The 23438-nt window shown below is 33.5% G+C and overlaps 1 protein-coding gene across 1 annotated transcript in view; it reads left to right on the top strand.

The window, feature by feature from the left end:
- Positions 1-3899: 3899 nt before the first annotated feature.
- Ser (protein serrate) overlaps positions 3900-23438 on the top strand; it is a 389512-nt gene continuing 369973 nt past the window's right edge. Inside the window, exon 1 of the mRNA XM_089640941.1 lies at positions 3900-5069. Coding sequence (XP_089497067.1) covers positions 4980-5069 — 90 coding nt within the window. The 5' untranslated portion in view covers positions 3900-4979. The remainder of the gene's footprint in view (positions 5070-23438) is intronic.

Here is a 23438-nt window from a genome sequence, read left to right as displayed (position 1 = left end):
TTAGAGAGAGCGCGCTAATATTAAAAAGAGATAATAATGAAGCAAAAATGGTGAAATTATTTAATAAAACACGAGTCGTTTGAAATATAGGAAAAATCTCTCGCAAAATGCTTTAGTTGCATTTAAAGATACACTGTGATTTTTTCATGCCCATAACATATTAAATAACAGAACAAAACGTGTTTTTATAATTTTTGGAGCTTACTTTGTGATTTTTTTTCTATCGATGGAATTTCATATAATTAACGTTTATTAATAACTTAAAAAAATATTACCGTGTTACTGAGAAGCTTGTTATAAATCGGTATAAATTGGGTATGTGAGGGGTTAAGCAAAGGTCCGGGATTGCCACAAAGTAGTACGCTAGTACTGGACAGCGACATGTGTATTAATTTGGTTTCCGCTTCTTTAACCACTCGAGGCATATTATGCCAAGTTTGCTAAAACGTTTTGAGCGATCGCTTGCAATACTGAGCAAAATTTGTAGAACCTAAAAACATGGGATAAACAGTGAAATCTAGGTGAATTAATTGGCTTTAGACAGCAGTAAGATGTTTCGTATGTTTCCATATTAATATTTTGAAGAATTGTATTAATTAAATAATATGTAATTGTATATATATGACACCAATAACTCAATGGTAATTGAAATTTAATTTAATTTTATCCTTAATGATAATAACACATTTAAATAAATTAATTTTGAATTTTGGGAAATTTACCAACTGCTCCCAACCATCTGCAGCCAGTGAGACTATGGCATCCTCAATTGGGATATGTTGTGAGGCTGAAGGCAGTCGGGAAGGGAAAGAGATGGGAAAGAGGAAGGTGGGGAAGTAAAAGCAACGTTTCTATTCTGGATTGTGGTCTTACACCAGGGCGATAATGAAAGTTTTCCACTCTGGAATGTGCCGCAAATATACTTTACATATATTATTTTTAAATGAGTAATTTGTGAAATAACACAAACTAATCAAATAAAATTTACTTGCGCACTCCGGGATTTGAACCCGTGACCTCCAGCTTACTATTCGAGTGCCTTACCTTACGAGGGGCCATATATTTAGTATTTTATGAAGTCGTTTATGCCGAAAATTTACCTTTCCGAAATATATATCAATATAAAAATATGTGAGTGTTCGTTCGTTCAAAATCTTAAATCTCCGAAAGTTTTTTACCGATTGCGTTGAAATTTTGACACAGCGTTACATTTGTTACTTTATTCATAAAAAAATAAATGATTACAATTTATTTTGTTGTCTACAACCACCATACAAGGCTCATGCCCGTATTATGGCAGTCATACTGTTTAGATTACAATGTTAAGATGTAAAGAGATAAGAGAGAGAAAAAAAGAACATATGAAAAAAGAAGAAAACATATAAATAGAATGGAGTAAAAGAGTAGTTAATTTAATTTAATGACACGAGACATTCTTTGAAATAGTTCCTTCCCTTTACTAATAGCCAATTCTGAATATTTTTTTATATAAAGATGATCAGTTTCCGATTTTCTGGTATCTATATTGAGTGAATTGAATAACTGGGAGCAATATAAGAGAATTGTCGCTGGGCGAATGCTGTTTTTGTTGGAGGAATTACACATTTTAAGTGTGACGAGTAACGGGTGCGAATATTTTGGTTTTTTCATGATTTTTTTTCCATATGTATATAAGAATAGTCTTAATGTATAATTGACGAATATGTAGGATTTTTTAGTTTTTTGAAAATTGGCTCTGACGGGTGTGACGGGTGACATTTGAAAATTATCCTTGCAATAGTTTTTGAGTTAAAATCATTGGACGGAGAATTGAAGATGCACAACCTCCCCATCACACAATTCCATATGTAGCAATTGTATTTGAATAAGCGTGTGTTTTTATATTATAAGGATGTCACCTCTGACAGGTTAAAACATGTTTTTTTAAAAACAACGCCATATTCTTCGTAAAACGGCCCCATTTTTGTACGTAAAAGCAACACTCGCTATAGTTTCTCTATCTGCACAGAAAAACTTAGCCACAGCAACGCATGGCGGGGTACGGCTATTATAATAATATATGTACACCCTAATAACATTACATTTACTTACATAAAATATGTTGTTTTTAGAAAAAAATTCCGTGCATCGCATCATTCATTCGGTAATATTTGTATAATTTTATTATTTAATTAACTTCAGCAGGTTATATTTAGAACTTGAATATGACAGTCGCAGAACTTGAATATTAATTTTTTAATTTGTTGAGTTGAATTTTGTAAAACAACCCGTCGTTAATATTCGTCGAAGTATTCAAAACATGAGCGAAAGCATTTTTAAATTTTAGCGATATTTCTCCGCACAATTAATTATTTTTAATGAAAAACTAACCAATTCGAAGGCAGGTAAATTCTCGACTCTTTCTCACATTATCCTCTCGAACACACATAAAACTAATAAAAACAACAACACAGAAGAGCAAGTGGACGAATGGAGATGCTGTGGACGCATACTGATGCACACGTGGTAGGTGGGTTGGTTAGGTTGTTAGGTATGGTATGGACCTAGAGCCACAGCCTCCCAGTAAGACAAAGATGCAACAGGTTTGTTCAAGAATGAAGTGTTCTTGTATTCCGACTTTTTTCTCATCTCCGATCGGCGCAAAACACCGTCTCTCACGGGAAACACTCGGATGTTTGGTTTCTTGCTCGTTGTTTTTCATCGTCAGAGATTTTTCGCTAAACTTCACTTGCATAGAAGATGCGGGGATTATTTGTGCCAATCAATATTAATTACTTGTTCGTTGTGATCGTGCTTGCTCTTGATGCTTATTGTTTACATTGTTGTTATCGTAGATATCATAATATTATATTTATTCGATGGCTGTCATTGTTCATTTCACCGATGCATTTACTATCATTGTGAACACAGATTTGATTCTTTTATAATAATATATGTATAGAATAATTCATACACGGAGAAAAATAATCCTGAAAAAAAATTACAACAAGCCAACTTCCTGATAAAATATTATTCATTCAAAATATATCGAGAACACGTGTTTTTTCCTAAAAAATATCCTGACGTAATGCGACAATATCAGCATGGTAATATCAATATCAGTTATTGTATGAACACGTGTTCCACCGTCCTAATAAAACACTCGCTTTTGATTGATACTTTGTTAGGAATTCTTTCAAATCATTCGTTATAGGCCCGCAGTCCCATTTTTAACAGTAAAACGAATAATTTACCAGATTTATAATAAATTAACAGTATTTCATTTCAGTACATTTTCTCAGTGTACCTAATAAAATCCTGCAGAAAGACAATATCTATGATTTCAGAGAAAAGAAAGAACACTGTAAGTAGGTACCTTAAATTGGACTCCATTGGACTTGAATTTACAAACGTAAGTACCGATCCGACGAAAGCACTCTTCCATTAGGGATAGTTAAATGGTAACTATTAAAAAAAAGCGTAAAAAACAAAAGCGATTATCTCTTACTTCTGTCATACGGCAGAATATTTTAATCATTTGATCTTCCTAATATATTTTCTTTTACTAACACGTTTTTATATTCACCACCATTTACCGATTAATAATCCTTGTAAAATTGCATTAATTTTATTTCCCACTCAAAACTTATTGAATGACATTTTTTCCAAAATAGTGAAAAAGCGCGCATTGAATCGTTGAGTCCATTGCGCAAGCGCTCTCGCTCCCGAGTTGATGGCGGCAAAAGGCGCCCCGCCCCCCTTCCCCGGACCGTTCCATACCCAACCCATACCGCGAAGTAGAGTCTGGGTTGGGTGTGGGAGGGGTAGGACAAGGGGCGGGGTGGGGAGCCCGCGGCGAGACTGCCGATAGTGCCGATCTCCTCAGTAGCCCCGCGCCCTGCAGCGCCGAAGGTTTATACGAGCGAGGGGGGATTTTCGCCTTTTTAGCGACGCCGCGGACTTGTTTTCAAACGAGCTTTGAGGTTATGTTACGGCAGCCACCGGCGGAACAGTGTTTGGGGTGCGTTCCTTATTGTGCAATTTGCACCGGTACCTAATTCTCAACGCGCACCGATTTCCTCACGTGTGATTTTATCAAAACATCCTCAAACTATAATTTCAAAAGTGTCGTTTTAAAAATTTATAAAAATAAACAGTTTTTGTTTTTAACTCGGAAAATAGACCAGTGTTTTTGTGAAAGTTAACTTTGGAATAATAAACGTAGTACATACACACTTTCTTGTGATTGAATTAAATATCCCGCCAATTTTCTCGTACAGTGTTTTAACAGAGTGATAATACATACTTCTAAACCTTCTATTTATAATTTATATCGTGTGTATGCTTCAACGATGAAAGATGAAAACTGCGTAACCATTTGAAAATAACTCTATTTCAGTGCGCAATTAAAGCGACTTTTTTAACAATCGTTAGTCTGAACGATACCTAATTGTTTTATTTGTCGTCGGCAGTTTCCGAACCGGCCCGCGACTCCCATTGTACTAATTAATCAGTCTAGTTTATCCAGACTAAACCGACTGGACCAATTACCCTGCACCGGCTGGTATACTGGCTGATGATTAATCGCATATAAAAAGCTTGTCACCAGTTCGACAAACCTCCAAGACTGTCACCTTAAAAAAGAACTAACTCAACAAATTATTTTGTTTTCTGACCGCGCGTGTGTAAAAATAAACTAAAAAACAAAGTAGTGACAAAGTGAAGTTGAATTATTGTGATAAAATTTAAAGAATTTGACTAACCTTTTTTAATACAGCTATTTCCACATCATTTCGAGAAAAAATAACGATTCTGTGACATATTAAGTAAAGTGAACAACAGCGGTTTAATCGAGGATTGGGCCAGTGATGGTAGTTTGCCTGTATCCTTGGTTATAGGGGTAGGTGGCTCGCTGCTGTGGTTGGCTAGGTGGTCGTGAACCCTGACATGTCATTGTTGTTGTTGTGAGCCAGTTGTTGTGTGTCGTGAGGCTGACGGCCATGTGTCGCGTGGTGTGGCGGCTGCTTTCTAGAAGCATGTCTCACGGACTGCAGTTGCAGTTTTTCCTACTGCTGCTGCAATTTCTGCAGGTGAGAAAACAGAATACCCTCATTATAGTACTGCCGCTGATGCATCTCTTTCTAACAAGCGTCGTTTGTGAGAAAGGATACATGCTAAAACGAAGATCTCAGTGGTTTATCTATTTTTTTTTTAATCTTAATTTTAAGTATCATAAAAAAAAATACCTAACAAAAGTCTGGCAAATTTTGAATTTATTTGATGCCTAAGTTATCAAATTGTATAAATATCTCTTTTTGCCTCTGCGACAGCAAAAGATCCGAATTTTCAAAAGATAGCGTGTTTTTCGCAACACCCGAAATTAAAACACATTTTAATTTTTATTCAAATTTGTGGTTCTCTATTATTTGTCAAAATGTTAATAGGCAATTTAATAACTAAGCCTACGACGTGTAGTAAATTACCAACGTTCATAATTAGGCAGACAAATTAAAAACTAAACCTGATCTGACAATCTGCAATTTTTTTTTTATCAATATGTCTACTAGTAGTACACATTTAAAATCTCCGGCTCCTTTATGTACCATATACAAAATAACAAAACCTGCTTAAATAATTATTATTCATCTTATTCCATAATTTTATGTAAGTTTTTATTTATGTGTCTATTAAAATCCAGTTGTTCTAGTTACTTGCGCTTATTTAACGACCGCCGATTCATTTAAAAGTCGTATATCACTGGCCTAAACCTACACAATGCCATTTCAATGGTAAACGGATAAAGTTATATTGGGAATTATATTCATGAATAAAATGGCGATATCAGGTGGGTCAACATACGCGGCTGGTTGGGACGGCAAACGAATTGCCAGACAATAAAAATTGATGCGAAAATACACCTGTTCTGTTGAGGTCATTTTATTCAAAGTCTTAAGTGACAATTTCAACTCATTCCTAAAAAGTATTGACCATTTTTTTCACGCAACGTAAATCATTTAAACTTTTAATTAATTCAACAGTAGTTTTTTGGATAAGAGCGTTATTTGAATGTCCCTTTCAGTTAGGGTCAAAAACGCATATTTTATACCTGATTGGCATATAGTTTAATATCTGCTTTCCCTGGACTTTCAACTATATAGGATATTTTAACCTTCTGAAAAGAATTTTAAAAAGATTGGAACAAAGAGTAAGTCTAATGATTTTTTATGGTTTACTTAGGTACTGATAGGTTATTTTTGGCTCCATAGCTCATGATTTAAATGAAGTTGTGAACATAAAATAGTGGTTTTATCCAGTTTTGAATTAGTTAAATATTTCAGTTAAATATTATTTCTGCTTTATTCTGATTGGTTGAAAGTAAACACATAGGTACATTATTTTGATGTGAATTTTTGGCTGTGGATTTTTGCCGTGCTTTTCTTGATAAATGCGATAATATTCGAATTTTTATGAACACGTGTTCTGTCGTTTGTTAGGAAACCTCTGCCAATATAATCGTTAAAGGTCTGCAGTCCCGTTTTAACAGGAATAAGAATAATATATTTTTTTAATAAATTAGCAATATTTTATATCAGTGTTCTCGGTGTAATATCGTTAACAGAATTTTTATCTCCAGCGTCATAATCACCATAAATAAATGAGGTGTTTTACAGACTTAAAAAATACTCAATCAGACATTCCGCGAACGCAAAAACCACTAAATAATTAACTACCAAAATGCATCTATAAACCTCCAGAATTCAAAATAACTTTTCATTAGCAGTTAATGTATCAAATTCCCCGAAACATAGGAAGACGTCTGACTAAGAAGGTGTTAACATAATATCGACTATTGCCGTTAATAATATCTTTATATTCGTTTTTATCTTTTTTAATTTCTACATCTGGTATCTTAGCGACTGAATGACCATTAAAAAGTAGCAGTTTTCTCATCAATGGCAATTTATTTTTGTTTATTTTGGAGGCACACATCATTTTGACATAATATTGCAATTCGTATTCACCACCGCCGTAATGTCGCACATGAATAATTCATAGCAACACTCTAGCGGAGACTTGTTGTACCATCTTTAGTTATAAATTATAAATTACAGGCGTCGACTCTTTAATCCCACTTTTCGCATCATCCCCAAAACGATAAATTTATACTTTATACTTGATGTTTTATTTTTCAAATTCACGCAGAGAAAAATAAAACAAAGCCCCTTGATTGGTCCGATGTAACCTCTCTTTCTGTTACACGCAAGGTTATTGAGAGTAAGGAAGATACTACAACAGAGGTGTCAGTGGTATGCCTACAAGATCGACCAATTTATTGGGTGAAGAATGAATTAGGTTATTTTAAAGGGTTTTGGCTCTTTAGGAGATAATACAAATTTAATTAGCGCCGATAAATAGTTGGTTCTTTTAATATTATTTTATTGTGTTGTTTTGGAAAGGTTGGTAAACAATCTAGAAGTAAAATACAGCCTCTGCATTGCAAGTTTATATTTAAACCTTTTCAGGTCTCGGGCAATTAGACCGTTGTATTTCAGCTTCTCAATAAAGTCAAAATAAAAGGGGATATTTCTGAACGGATCAGTAAACTTAAAACTGTTTTTAAAGGTGATGAAAAATGCTTTTAAATTTTATTATTAAAAATAACAAACAATTTTGAAAATTTAAAATTTTGACATAATACACAAAAAAGTTTTAAAAACGGCTCACCTTACGTGTTTCATATAAACATTGAACTAACATTACTAATAACGAAAAAAAACACATATATTTTATTATACAAATAAATTATAAAAATTACTGCCACCTAACTTTTTGTCGTTTCGCATAAAATAAAGAATAAAAAATTTACAAAGAATCATAAATTGCGGTCAAAATCTTTGGTTTCTTAGAGGTGTACATTTTAATTATTCTGTGGTTAACTTCCATATTTGATTATAAAGCTTGGTGTTTTCTCTTTCTAACACCGTTTAATTCATATTTCTAACTATGACGGTTAAGGAATCCCAACGATTTCTATAAGACCATATGAAATGTTCCGAAGAGCGAACACATTGACTACGGTGTAATAGTGTTTGTTCCCAAAACCGAACAAATTAGCCCGAAGAGTTAAAAAAAATGTCTGGACTTAACCACTAACCAAAGCTTTAACTATATGGTGTGATGAAATGATGACATACGACGGTTAACGGTTATGTATGGTTAACGGTTGCTTATCAGTTGGGTAAAATTTAAAAAAAAACTGTGTTAAAATCGACATTTAACTGACGTAACGATAATACACTTTTATATTTTGAAATGAGTTTTTTGTGTTTAGTATCGTACTCTCGTAATCGTTTAATGTTCTTTCAAATGATAATGGCAATATCTTCAAATAAAACCAATAACTCTTTCATTTGTGTTATCAAGCATCGAATAGGTTCTACCACTGCCTAAGTTCTGAGTGCAGTTTCAAGTTCTGGGTGGAGTTTTTCTGCTCCTTTCAGGTCTGAAAGGATTAAGGACATTTCTTTATCCTTAAGTAGAAACGCGATCACCCCCTGTTCAAATTTAGGTAAAAGTGAAAATCAAAGACGACTAATGTATCAATAATATTAATTGTTACATTTTGTAATGTCACAACCGTAGAGCCAGACACTTCAATTCTTGGTGCAAGTCTTGTAATAACGTTGAAATATAAAAATTTCCATATCCCGTGTACCTACTTCAAGATATTCGCTAAGAGTCACGGATAGATACTTAATGGCTAGGTACTATATACTAAACTATAGGTATTTCCGATGTTTCAAAGCATTTAATTAACTCTCAATTATTAATGATTTTTAGGGTACGAGGTACGAATATCAAATAATTGTATAAAATATAAAAATTGCGATAAAAGACTTATTGGTTTCTTATTAGCCATATAATTATTTAAATTTTCCAAAGGTTAATTATTGTGGGGAGCAGAAACGACGCGTTTATACCGGTCGTTAAAGTATTAACACTCTCGGAATTAAACATTCCCTTTTTGATTAAACACTTTTGTATATTTTGTGTTTGTCCTTCGCAAACAGTCACCTGCCGATGGTAAATCTTGATAAATTCAGAAGCATCAGTTGTAGAGAGAATTCTTTACGTGTCTTCAAGCGGTAACATCGTGTTACCAAATGTTTTTTTTAAAATACATTTTGTTAATTTATGCTGCCACGAAGGAGGTACTTTTTTGAATCAGAAACTAGTTTAATTTTAACGGAAATATGGTGTAAAATATGACAAAAACTTAAGGACAAGAAATGCAATAGAAAATAAATAATTTGCTAGTTTTTGTTTGACTATCGCATTGTGAATTGTAAAATAATATATTTTGTACATACGTACCATTTTTTATTTAATCAGACATAAACTTTTTGATGTGAATTCTCCCAACCGTCTGGAGTCTGTGAGACTATGGCACCCTCAAATGGTTTTTTTTGTGAGGTTAACCTTTCCTTATCTGTGGTGTGTATTTACTACACATTGCTTCTAATAACTTTAATAACTCTATAAATATAATAAATTCTGGGTTCAGATTTTAGGTATTCCTCCGTTATACATTTATGCACTGAATTAAAAAATAATTTTTTACATTGTTTTCAAATTCAACAAAAAGTCAGATATTTTTGTTAAAAATCGGAAAAAATACACCAATACAATCAACCGTGTGACACTGCTACGCGAAGAGTGTGCGAGGAAATGACACGCTATTGATGTCCCGTTTTAGTTCGCTATGCGGGAACATGAGAAATCCACACGTCCGCAGTTGTATTTTGATTTAGACCATCGATACCTACGACCGCATAGCTGTGTGTGTGCTAGCCGCTAGCCAGTCGACCGCCATCAGCTAGGACCGTCGTTAGATGTGGACCCCTCGTACGTTTTTTTAGCATCTGCCGATAGTATTTTCATGTTTTCCGCAATTAAATTACAATTATTATATTATCATATTTTTCCGATATTAAATCGCTTATTTTGAGATATGTATTGACTACACAGCACAGGAACGCGTGGATTTTTTTAACACAGTAAGGGAAAGGTTAAAGGTAATGGGGAGGGGAAGGAGATGGGGAAGATGGAGGTGGGGAAGTGACTGAGTTTTCAGATCTACACACCCAAACCAATTTCAAGCAACGCTTCAATTCTGAATAGTATTTTTAATGAGTAATTTGTGAAATAACACAAATTAATCAAATAAAATGTATTTGCGCACGCCGGGGTTTGAACTCGCAACCTCCAGCTTGCTAGTCGAGAGCTTTACTCCTCGACCACAGAAGCCGTCAAATCCAACTTAACAGCGTTCCTCTTATTTAATTGTCAAAGAGTGTAAATGACGATAAATAGTTTCCTTGTGATCCTTGGTTTGCTTAGGTTATTTGTCCGATCCAGTGTTAGGTTAGGTCATATGTTAAGTAAGGTTAGGTAGGACAGTAAATTAAATGTATCTGGTAGTTAGATATTATTGTGACGCTTGGATTTTGTGACGCCTGTGGGTCAATCCAATCGGAAATCCACTATAATGTGACACTCGGGCAGTTGGGCCCATTCGGCAATATTAATTCCACCAAACCCGTGGTGAGCTCACCGTCTAATTGAGCCGCCCGCTGTCGAAGAAGCGATGGCCAAATTATGTTCACGACATCCTATAAGTCTTCATTCTTGAATCTAAATATAATTTTTAACGTCCTTTTTAAGGGCTTTTACACGGGAATTGTTAAAAATATATAATTTTATACTTAACTGAACTGCCTAAGTAACGAACTGAATTGGTTTAGTAATAAATTGAAGATCCAAGGCCGCTAACTTGGCATAATTAATTATACAATTAATTTTATAAATTTTATAATGGGTATTCCAGCAATTATGTTGAACTACAACACTGACTTGGTATTTCTACATAAAATTCTAAATGATTTAGTTGATAGTCCGGTATTGCTAGAATTGATTAGCTTTAATTGAAATCTTCAATTTATGTTGAAACAAATATAAAATGTGGTTAATGAAGCAATTCTGTTAAGTACAATAAATAATATATATTTCTTAATATTCTCACGTGAAAGCCCCGAAAAAGGGCGTTTACAAATAAAAAATAATTATTTATCTCCATAAGTCTTCTGGGTAATGAGGAATACATAACATATTATGGTAGTTAGTCACAGAATTTCTGCACTGAAATTAATCCCGACACAGAGGAATCAGAAAGCTTATTAATGCAAGGAATCCTGGACTATCAAAAGCATCATTTAGAATTTTATATAGAAATACCAAGTCAATGAAAATTCTTCTATCCATATATTTCAGCTTATTTATGTAATAGAGTGTTTTGGTTCGACAAAATTGTTGGAATATCTATACTATGTGGGTTCCAGACGTGACAATTATTGTACTAAATCTGACTCCTAAGATAACTTATGGCAAGTTAGTGTGAAAATGAGATTCTTCGAGTAAATCTTATTGATTTAAAAAAAGATAAATATTTACTAAACCACTGCACTTTTAATAGATACAGATTAAAAATTAACCCTCGTTTCTAATTACTGCATTAGGTACTACAAGAAACAACCATCTTCATCGGGAGTGATGGTAAAAAATTAATTAAAGTTCCATTTTTGAAATTTAAAATTTCACGTTTTTTAACAGTTTCGGCCATGTTTATTTTATTTTTTTATTTTTGACGTTTACCGGAAGATTTTATTTCAAACTAAATATGCACAAATTATTTAAATGACCCAAACTAAGAATCCAATAACCTATTTTGTGGATGTTTTTCATCTCCTCGAATGAAGTTTAATTCCGTAATCTCTGCCTATTAAAAGTGCGGCAGATCTGTAAAAAAATACAAAAAATTGTCCATGGTAATTGAGTCAATTTTCACTTTGAATTGAGGGTTTTGGATTAAGGGATGTAATTTGTCTTGCCAGGTTCCATTTCTACAGAATAATTAAAACTTACAATTACATTTCAACTGCAAAATAAAAAATAATCGCTTTGAAAAATATTTTATAAATAGGCACTTTAGCACTCAAAATAAAAAAAAAAACTGAGAACAAATTTTCTTTCTTTATTATATTTGTTTGCACAGAATAAAAAATATTACGCTTTTCAAATGTAAAAAAATAATAGTCATAGTGTAAAATACATTCTAGGTAGGCACTTTATCGCTTGTCAGAACTTACATATACATTACATTTATAAACACAAAATACAAAAATGAGTGCTAATATTTGATTTTAAATGATTAAATAGTTTGTAATTTGATGTCCCTCTCTCATAGTAAATGACGTAATGAGTAATGAAAAATTAGATGTCCTTCTCTCATATCCTGTGGGTAATATATAGACATTTTAAATTCGCAGTTGGTTACCCCTGCCGCATGGGAAATGTCTACCGTACCGGCTGTGACGTCACAGCGGGACAATGGCGGCTATTTTTAAAATTCTAGCATTAATGGCCGTGTGAATATTTGCATCTATCTCAATGAATGTGGATGCGGCGCTTAGCATGCTCTTCATGACCCGTTAGTAAATCCTTTAACTTGACAACTAAGGCTCTTTGCTAAATAACTATACACGGTGTCCGGAAACTTGTAGTTCAAACGGGATACTGGTGAATCTACATCACACAAAGAATTCAAAATATTCATTCGATCTGAAAGTATTAGATATGAAGTATATTAAAGACATTTCAATCAACGCCTCATTGGATTCCGAGTGCGGTCTTTCACCAGGACGAAACTAGGAACTGTAACTGAACTTCCTTGCCGGGATTCTGCTGTCCTTCTTATTGCTGACAGATTTTTAGACGAATCACATTAATTCTTATGTAGTATTTTTTTTCCAGTCCGGATTTCTATTTAATCATGAAGACAATGATAATCACTCTCAAACGAAAAAATTAAACAGAAAAGTCAGAAAAAAATTTCGGTCGCATCTGGGAATTCAACTCGGGACATCTACCTTACCGGGGTCATTGCTATGACCACTGAGCTAATTCGATTATATCAACTTTCGTAATTTTTAACTGTATCTTACTTCGGCTTATAACTACCAACATTATCTTCATTTTCTTAAACGCAATTTTTTTTGGTTGCTATCTTTTTTTTTTAAAGAAAGATAAACATTCCCGGGTTTCGAATAACCTGACAATATTTGAAAATCTCCTACTACCACCACAGTAAGCGAGAAATGTTGCTTGTGTTGTGATAGAGGACTTAGCCAGACGAGGAATTGAACACACTACGCCTGGATGGAACCCTCAGCCACTTTATGTATGTTTGATAGATTCTAGATGGGTTCAATTCGCATTTCAGTTTCATATTTTTCATTTGAGAGTGGTGAACATTGTCATTGGTTTTTACTCAATAATTATATAAAGGAGAGAGTCTTTGTTTGTGGCGGGCGAACGGCGTGGATTGGTTTTCACATAAATCTATAGTTTTATTCCGTCATTGATGACATTTTGCGCACTTGACCTTCAAATAATAACCTTGCAACAACAATATCAGGACTGAGTAATTTAGATACTCGCTTGCACCTAGATTGCAAGCAGTTGTGAATGTATTCATTTGCACGTAATATAGTTACAAGAAGGCTATAATAATAGACTTCAATAATAATTAAGGTTAGCATAGTACTATTTTTCTTCATGGGTTCTTTATAATCTTAATAGCAATTTTGACTTCATGATTTCTGTTCTATATCTAAATATCTCTAAATACTATAAAATAATGTCGCTATCCGCGTCTGTCTGTTTGTGCGTTTAGTTCTTCCAAATAGTGCAACGGATATGTATAGGGTTTTCCCTACTATTTAAAGGTTTACATATATTACCCAGCAACGCCGGGTAAACGTCAGCTAATAAATAAAACACGAGGAAGATCACTGTATTCACCAGATTTCAAAAAAACTCTATTTAAAGCCCGGGCAACGCCCGGGACTAGTTTTATAAGAAAAAAATAAAAACATATATTTTTTTTAAATAGCTCTCCTTTCCTATTATTATTATTTACTTGATTAATTTCGCTCTGTGCCTTTCCCACTTTATAATTGACTGTTAAATAACATTCCAAATGAGATAAAGTAGTCTATGGACGGATGTAAGTATTTTAAGTGTTAAAAATACAACAATAATGTCTAGATTGCGCAATCAGTTATCTTTCATTCATGTTAATATAATTTTAACATTCATTTCCATTGTGAAATACAGTTTTATTATTTTTAATACGTTTTCGATGAGACTCTTCTGGACCGAGAGGCAGTTTGTGAATCCGCTTGTTCAAGGATTCAATTAAAATAAGTCTGTTAAAAAGTGTTCAACTGTGAACGCTTGTAAAAAAATATTTCATTATTGTGTAATACTTTGTTAGTTCTCTTGCCGAATTTTATATAGGAAGAGTTAGTTCAATGTAAAATGGAAGTAAAATTACGTGTCATGAAAGGGTACTTTTTATAAACATCTATTTGAAGTTCACTTTGGTTTTCATGAATCAAATCATTGGAGTGATTGAACGCACATCGTTTGAGTGATTGAACGCAAATCGTTGGAGTGATTGAATGCAAATCGTTGGAGTGATTGAACGCAAATCTTTGGAGTGATTGAACGCAAATCTTTGGAGTAGAAGTTAACCCACTTTCTGATGTCCGATCGAGCTGAAACTCGGCAGATATACGCAATCGATGATTTCAATTCATTCTATTTTAGCATACACTCGCTTGTTTTCACATTTCTTTAAAACTGGATGACATTACAGCAGTAAATGCACACAAATTCTAACAAAATTACAAAATTTTACAATTAATTATAGTAATACGAAATACTCATTTCATATTTTTATACATAATTTTTCAACACATATAGTAAGTACTACACTTATTTTTCTATTTTTATATTACTCATTTTTTTTACTTCTATTTTTGCTTATTATTTTTATTTTACTATTTTTTACTAAACATTTGGTTTATATATAAATTGTTAATTACCAGCCTAAGAACAGACTCTGTCTAGTGAGGAGGGTAATGAAAAAAAAACATCTGTACAGAACCAACCTCAAATAAACGCCCGGGTTGCCGGCACTGAAACTGAATAAAAAAGTATTTAAAAAAATTACGGTTTCAGTTATTATGGTTTAGAACCATTACTTTAAAGACCTCGCATTCCGAATTTTCTACGTATGTATAATTTGGACAATGCTCTTAAAAATATTTTATTTTTTCATATTACCTCTCTTCCGATGCAATTAAAAATATGTCTATATATTTAAGAAAGACAAATATTTCCGGGTTTTGAATAACCCGACAGTAATTTAAAAATCTCCTACGACCACCTCAGTTGTGGAAAGTGTTGTTTGTGTCGTGACGGAAGAGTTAGCCAGCCAAAACGCCTGGGTGGGACCCAGACGCAATACCAACTCAGCCAATGACCGGTCAATATATTATGAATTTTCCCTCATAGAAAAAATCGCAAATCGTGCTCCAAAAATTATTTAAAAAACATAATTTGTTCTGTTATGTAACATCTTGGAGGTATAAAAAAATCACAGTGTTTCTTTAAATAGTACGTAACTCAGATCACGATGGATTTTTGCTTTATTTTAATGTTGTGTTTTATTAAATATTTTAACAACAGTCGCTTATGCCTGTTCGTTATATGTTTTTTTTAATATTATCGTGCTCCCACTATCATTCTTATTTATATACCTCCCTTTCAAAGCATCTTTAGTAATCTTGTTCTTCCTTTTACCCGCTTATAACTTATAACGAAGGCAGAGAAAAAATAGGAATATATAATTATTGTATCAGTAGGTTCATTTTTAATTTTTTTTAAAAGAAAAACAAACATTCCTGGGTTACGAATAACCTAACAATATTTGAAAATCTCCTTCTACCACTACAGTAAGCGGAAAATTTTGCTTGTGTTGTGATGGAGGACTTAGCCAGACGAGGAATTGAATTGCCTGGGTGGGACCCAAACAACCATGCCAACTCAGCCACTGACCGGTCAATGGAATTGTTTTATTTGTACATGCTTATTTTGCTATTATTTCGTAGACAGGTGCCACCGTGCAAAATGATCGTATAAAATTAACAAGGGTAACTTAACAATTTAGGATTTTTATATTGAATTTATATTTGATAGGTACTTGCAGTCTATATATTATATTTATGCTGTGGGATTCCTGTAGAGTGGTTTCGATGAGTCGCGGATTTCATTAACCCCAAGCTTTAACGACGACGTATAAAATAATAATATATTATTCGTCGTAAAAAAGTCAACACAACGTATGTTATGATTTGCCAACGTATACAATGTATTATATCGACACCATGCTTTACGTAAACGATAAACCAAACAATTAAATAGAGGTACGCAATGTATGTCAATTTATTAAAATTCTACCGCCTTTTTGTGTTATGATTGTACACCTAGAAAAATGAGTATGGCTGATTTATTGAAATCCTGTAAAAATCGTGATTTGCTAATAAAATATAAATCCATTCGGAATATATCGGAACACGTGTTCATGCAAGTGTTCTTTTCCTGATAAATATAATGACGAAATGCGACAATTTTAGTATTTTTATGAACACGTGTTGCGCCGTCCTCATACATAACACGTTCGCGTTTTACTGATACTGTTAGGAAATCTTTCAATTAAAGGCCTGCAGTCCCATTTTTAACAGGAATACAAATATTTTCATCAGTTTTTCAATAAATTAGCAATATTTGAAATCAGTTTTTTTCTCCGTGTATTCAGTTAAAAATATATATTTTTGTGAAATTTGTAAAAAATATTAAATTTTATTTTTTTATTTTTCAATTGAGTGGCAATCAATATGTTAAAACTTTATTTTTTGAAGTCTGTTACTAGTTTTAGTAAAATTATAAATAATTTTAAAGTCAACTTCGAAGCCCTCTTAAGTTGATCAAAGAGTGAACATACTTTGTATTCATAGATTTATCTATAGATATGTACCTTCAAGAATAACGATCCCTGATTATTGCAATTTCGCAAAGTATTTCTCACAAGAGGATATTACCAACATAATACCGTAATAATTTGAGGTCAGTTCTACGTAATCTAAGTAAACGGTTTATCGTTAAACGATTCCTTCATCGAAAATGTGGATTGGATAATATTTCTAAGATAAACGCCTTTATCCACTCGAGCGATTTTTTGGCATATTATGCCAAGTTTGCAAAATGTTTTGAGCGATCGCTGGCCATAATGTGCCAAATTTAAAAAACCTAAATATATGGTGAAATCTAGGTGGATTTATTGGCTTTAAATCGCATTAAACAGTTTCATATGTTTCCCATGTTAATATTTTGAGGAATGGTATTAATTAAATAATATGGTAAATGTATATCGCTCAACACTCAATCGCTCAACACAACAATCGCTCGAGTGGTTAAACCTAGGTAGATTTCAAATGCATATGTGGGCTTGCTGAGTCTTTTATATGGGGATTTTAATGGAGCCTGCTCTAAGGAGCTTCCAGCATTGATCCAGTGCATCGTTGCGCGTATGTGATACTTGACGGACACGATCGGAACACCCATTGTCTTCATGAAAACGGGCCGTTTCTTCGACTCGTTTTTTTGTCAGTCGGCTCGTATGTGGCTTAGCGACAGGCATCTGTTTTTCCTCCTTCATTAAATCCGGGCCTCTTCAAGACCCATCTTAAAAAATCCCTTCCCACAGCCCCTACCTTAACCCGCCTCACAACGCTACCCAACTGGGTGGCTACATAGGTGGCTACATACTTTACGCCGTACAGACAGAGGCTCTTGTATATGTAGATTATAATTGGGTTACATTTTACACAGTTGATAGTGTTGGTTCAAACATCACATCGAGGGTGCTTTGACTAACAACTGTCAATTTGTCGTGAACTGAAAACGGAAAATAAAGCTTGTATTAATTTTTACGAAATTGAAATTTGAAAGCATTATTTAACGTCTCCGCGAACTTCAAGAAACAACTGTTGATTATTTCAGTAAATTAATAACAAACGACGTGTTATTTCAATAATCAATGCGTATGAAGAATGAGTAAAACTTAACTTAACGCCTAAATACATTAATAAAAGTTCTAATCCAACATCATTAAGACTATGTTACAATAAATCGAAAGTAACATTGGTATTTATATTTAATTCGTCTGCCGTGTGTAAATTTTTCGTCATAAATAAGATTTGTCAAATTGTTCAAAAACTAGAAAGCGACACACCTAATAATGCACTAATAAATTACTTAAAACGGACAGTCTGATTTTCCGGTTAATTTTATTTGGGTTCTAGATTTATGAAACGGACATAAATCATGGAGTTGGTATTGATATTTCAAACGGGCAAATGACATCAATAAGTGGGTTGGGCCATTTTGTCTATATTTTAACTTATTTTAACCATATTTTAGTTTATCCATATTTTAACTATATGGAATAATGATTTGGTCTTAGACCTTGTTGTACATTTTGGGATACCTTTATTTGTTTATTGGAATTATTAAATATAGTTAGTTGTCGCTGTAATTTTCTTTATATTGAAAAACTAAATCATTTATAATAAGGCGGACTAGTAAGCCAAGTCGACAACGAAGTAACTATTAAAAGAATATAATACAATCCAAAAAACAAGTGGAAGAGTTAACCTAACCCAACTTAACCTAACCTAACCTAACCTAACCTAACCTAACCTTCCGGAACCAGTAGAACTATGGCATCTACTGTTGGAGTATGTTTAGAGGCTAAAGGGATTGGAGAGGGGTAGAATATGGGAAAGAAAGGTTGGGAAGTAGGTACGTGACTCTTCAAATCTGGTCACCAAACACGTCTACAACCATTTCAAGCAACAATGTTTCGATCCTCAATTTCAAATTTTTTTTTTTACTTTTATGTATTTTCAAATTATTTCCTGGTTAACTTGTATATTGCAATTTTGGATCGCTACGTTTGGTGATTCAGCAGGGGTGCCCGGGTTCATCGGTTGAGGTGTGTTCAGGATGTGCCTGCCCAACAACTGCGTGGCCTGCCAGGTCGAGAGAGGCTGGTTTGGGGAGACCCTTTAACCTCTCTAACTGATCTCTCGACCCATCGCCTTGCGCCGCAGTAAGAGGGATATATTCATATGTCCGTCACTCCTGGACACAATAATCCCTAGATTCATTCCCAACCCTCGAACCTTTTACCATCCCAGAACTTCCTCTCTTTCCTTTCCTTAAATAAAAACCCTCCACACAGCATCCCAAAAGATGACTTAGGTTTTCCATCTACTGCCCTGAAGACGGCACGATTGTGACTGAACCTTTGGGATTACAACGATATAGTTTTTCAACGATACATTGAGGTTATAAACGGCGATCATTAAAAACGCGGTGTCTCGAACATTTTAATTGTTAAAAATGTAATTCCGGCCAAATAATTAAATTACTTTACTACCGTATAAAAAAGCGTTTATAATGGGCGCAAGGTCCGGGGCTAGACCCTCGGGTCCCACAAGCATTCCCTACCCCCACCAGTTAATTTATCACAATAGAAAAAACCGTAAAAAATGAAAAAAACAGAACAGGGAAGCAGAATGCGCGGTAGGTATCCATTGAACTTCTTATATCGTTTCATTCCGTGCACTGCTCGCACACGTCAATTTTACGTGCAGGAATGAAAGAGAGGCAAGACCACCCGTTTAAACGTTTTGAATAATATTCCATCTCTTTCCTTTGCATCGCAGCGGTCGCGATGGAATGAGATAGAGCGCTTCTCATTTCTTAATGTTGCCCGGTTGTTAAGTTATATATTATAATCTTCTTCTTCCGAGGCAGAACAGAATTTGTGTTTAATTAGGTTGGAAAATAATAATGAAACTGGTTTGCCATTCGTGACATGCCAACAAAGGGAATATCGTACACGAAGCTCATTACCAAGTTAAGTAATAAATAAGCAAATTAATTCCAATTTTTATTTTGGATCTCTAACTACAAGGAGAAAGTTAAACTCCAAAAAAATTTACAAATTTTTTTCTCGTTTATTACTGTTTTTTTTTTTTTTTTTTTTTTTTTTTTTTTTAATTTTCCTAACTTAACTCACATATTTGGCCATCTGTTTTAATTCTTCTTAGACAGAGTCGTGTAGCGGTCCATCCTCTCTGCATATCCTGCGTGAAAGTTAGGTAGTTTTTCCCCTTTAAGGGGGAGAGAGATCTGTCTTTTGATATTAAACAATCAAATATTTCTGACACAGAATGGATGCCTTTAACACGTCAATGTGTTTTTGTAGTTCGAAGAAAGACAATCATTTTACCAGGTCAACCTAACAATGTTAATCTTCCTTATACCATCCTAATAAGTGGAAAATGTTGCTTGAGCAATAATGTAGGATATGTTCATTTTACACGATACTTTTTTTCGTCCAGTTTCCATATGAGACGTTTTTTGCATGGATTCTAAAACCAAAAAAAAATGAAGTGTTCTATTTTGGTACCGATTTTCGTACTGTTTAACATCATCATAATTTGACATCAATCTCTCGTCTGTCATTGTTTTTTACTTTTTTAATTTTAGCTATGTTTAAGATATATTTAACCTATTTTCGCCATCTTCATCGTCGTGATAGTAAAATGATGGCGTTTTTTTATTACTGTTAGTTATGATATCCACGGTTTCTGTCTCCATCTGCCAAAGTGTTAATTACAGCATCATCGTATCTATGACAACTGGAGATATACTACTGGGCGGAAATTAATTGTGATGATCATTTGAATTTAAACATCCAGCGTCGCTGTGTCCCCTGCGCTTTGACAGATGAACATTCATTAACAATACCCATTAAAAATTCACAAATTGTTTCATAGACAGTGAAAAAAAAAGGTTTTTTGATAAAAAATTGCATTATAAGCATCTTAAATTAGTACATATGTTAAAAAAATCTACATAAAAAATGACACAGTTTAGTCATTCTCCACTGATGTTAACAAACTGATTCAAATGTTAATTTCATTTTTGAAATTTTTATCAATTTCTCTAGAAGTAAGGAAAACTAGAGCTTACTTCGGGCTTAGGGACAAATCCACAACACGCTTCTACCTGTTTATCTCTCCAGTGTTAGGAATATTATTCGTAGATTACTTTGTTAGTGTACTACCAACAAATTTCAACAAATCCTTTGGCCCTAAACCAATACAATATTGACGAAATCCGTCATCTATCGCCATTTAGCGATATTTGCGAGCACGGTCGGATTAAGATTCCCACAGGCGGCCTCCGAGGTGTCGGATAAGCTGTCAATATGCACAACATTTTGGATAATGACGTTGGTTATACAAAATAACTGGATCATTAATGAATGGAGGTGAACTAACTAAGTTCTTAGAACTGAAAGAAATCGTATAGGTACATGATTCGTAGACTTAATTAATTCATCGAAGATGCGATCAATTGATTCCGTTCCAGCTTCGAGAAACAAAAGTGGTTATGACTAATGATCTCATGAACTAACTCATTCGAAAAAGGAAGAAAAATTTCCGAAATAATAAAATAAAGCGATTGAACAGTTTCTTGAATTCCCGAACACAAACCGATGGCAATTTACAGAGTGATTGTTAACTAGGTTTTTGTTTACTCAATATTATGAAAATGCCAGATAAAATAAAATCAATATTTTATTTTATTTTAAAATTATACAATTCAAGAATGAATGTAGAAGATGGAGACGAAGCGAGAATAATTTTAAGTAATTAATTAATAAAATTTCAGTTTGACCAAAAGGCATCGTATACATATATATTTAACAGTAGGCACAATTTTTAATATGTTATGAAATACTTCTAATGTATATATTTGTTGGAGGTAATTAATGGTTTTACTTCTAAAGGAAGTTTTGGTTTGTGTGTTTTTAACGTCAGTAGATAGAGAATTGAATAGGTTAATAGCATTGTATTTAAAAAAAATTTAGGAGCTTTGACAAACTGGGAAGGATTCGAAATAGCCAATTTTTAACTGTATAGTATAGTATTTTTTAACTTTTACTTAGCCGTCTAACGTTTAGGATTGTCAAGTCATAGAGAGATGTGACCAGTATTGCCAGCGTATATCGATTTCTAATTTATTGCATTATCAATATCGGTTTGGCTGTCAACAGCGTTACCGTGCTCGGGAAGTTGGTATAAAATCATCGGTAGTTACGCCTAAGGATCCGATATTGTAATGTTATCGATATCGCTTTGCTAGACTTCCTGGTCCTTTGACCAATTTCAACAAAAGTAAGAAACAATTTTACTTACTTCTGGCACTCGGATACGCCCGCAACACACTTCTACCGGTTTGGTGATTTATATTTATAAAATATATATCTTCTTAGATTACTGCAGTATTACCAACTTCCAACAAATCTAAACTTTACTAATCCTTTCGTAATGTATGGCCGGCTTTACAATTCGTCCGGTAAATATCCCAGATAAGAATGGCTGCCATTAATTTGTCCATTCAAACTCGTCCGTTTCGCTGACAAAGTATAGTTTTGTGCCTGCCGATGTTTATCTCGACATCTTTGTATATTTTATTGCCTTGCATTATCATTGCGAATAGAGATTAATACGCGGAAACGGAATCTTCGTGGAATCTATAATAATATTGCTTTGAATCAGGTTTACACAAACTTTGGTCCAGAATATAATATAACTTACGCACTTTGCCATTGTCATTAAATTTTGTTTAATGAAAAGAAGAGATTAATTGCTTGCGTACAGCATATTTCAAAGTTGTTATTCTAATTCAGAAAATAAAATTCCAGTGAAAATGAAAAATAATGTTTATTTTCAAATTCATTAAAAGAACTCAACGTCAAACGTTTGGAATATTTAATTTTAATCGTCTGCTAATAATATTAGTAGAGCTTAAGCAAGACAAAGTGTTGTTTCTCAGTAAGGCTTCTCAAGGATATCGCTGTTGAAAGCGAATATATGTATGCACTAAAATGTGCACAACCCTAAGTAGGTATGTGGTGTTCACATCAACTCTATGCAAGTATTCACGAAATTTTAGATATGATGAAACTTTAAGCATGTAGAAACATTAAGCATATAGAAACTTTAAGAATGTAGAAATTTTAAGCATTCAGAAAAATGAAATTTTAAGCATGTAGTAAATGAATCTTTAAGCATGAAGAAACTTTGAGCATGTAGAAACTTTAAGCATGAAGAAACTTTAAGCATGTAGAAACTTTAAGCATATAGAAATTTTAAGAATGTAGAAATTTTAAGCATTCAGAATAATGAAATTTTGAGTATGTAGAAAATGAAACTTTAAGCATGAAGAAACTTTGAGCGTGTAGAAACTTTAAGCATCTAGAAACTTTAAGCATGTGGAAATTTTAAGCTTGTAGAAACTTTAAGCATTCAGAAAACGAAATTTTAAGCATGTAGAAAATGAGAATTTAA

Source organism: Hesperophylax consimilis, chromosome 16, assembly GCF_061612785.1.
Source record: "Hesperophylax consimilis isolate HC1 chromosome 16, BYU_Hcon_1.0, whole genome shotgun sequence".
Classification (NCBI taxonomy): domain Eukaryota; kingdom Metazoa; phylum Arthropoda; class Insecta; order Trichoptera; family Limnephilidae; genus Hesperophylax; species Hesperophylax consimilis.
Note: the sequence above shows the minus strand (reverse complement) of the source record. Positions and strands in the feature narration are given on the sequence as shown.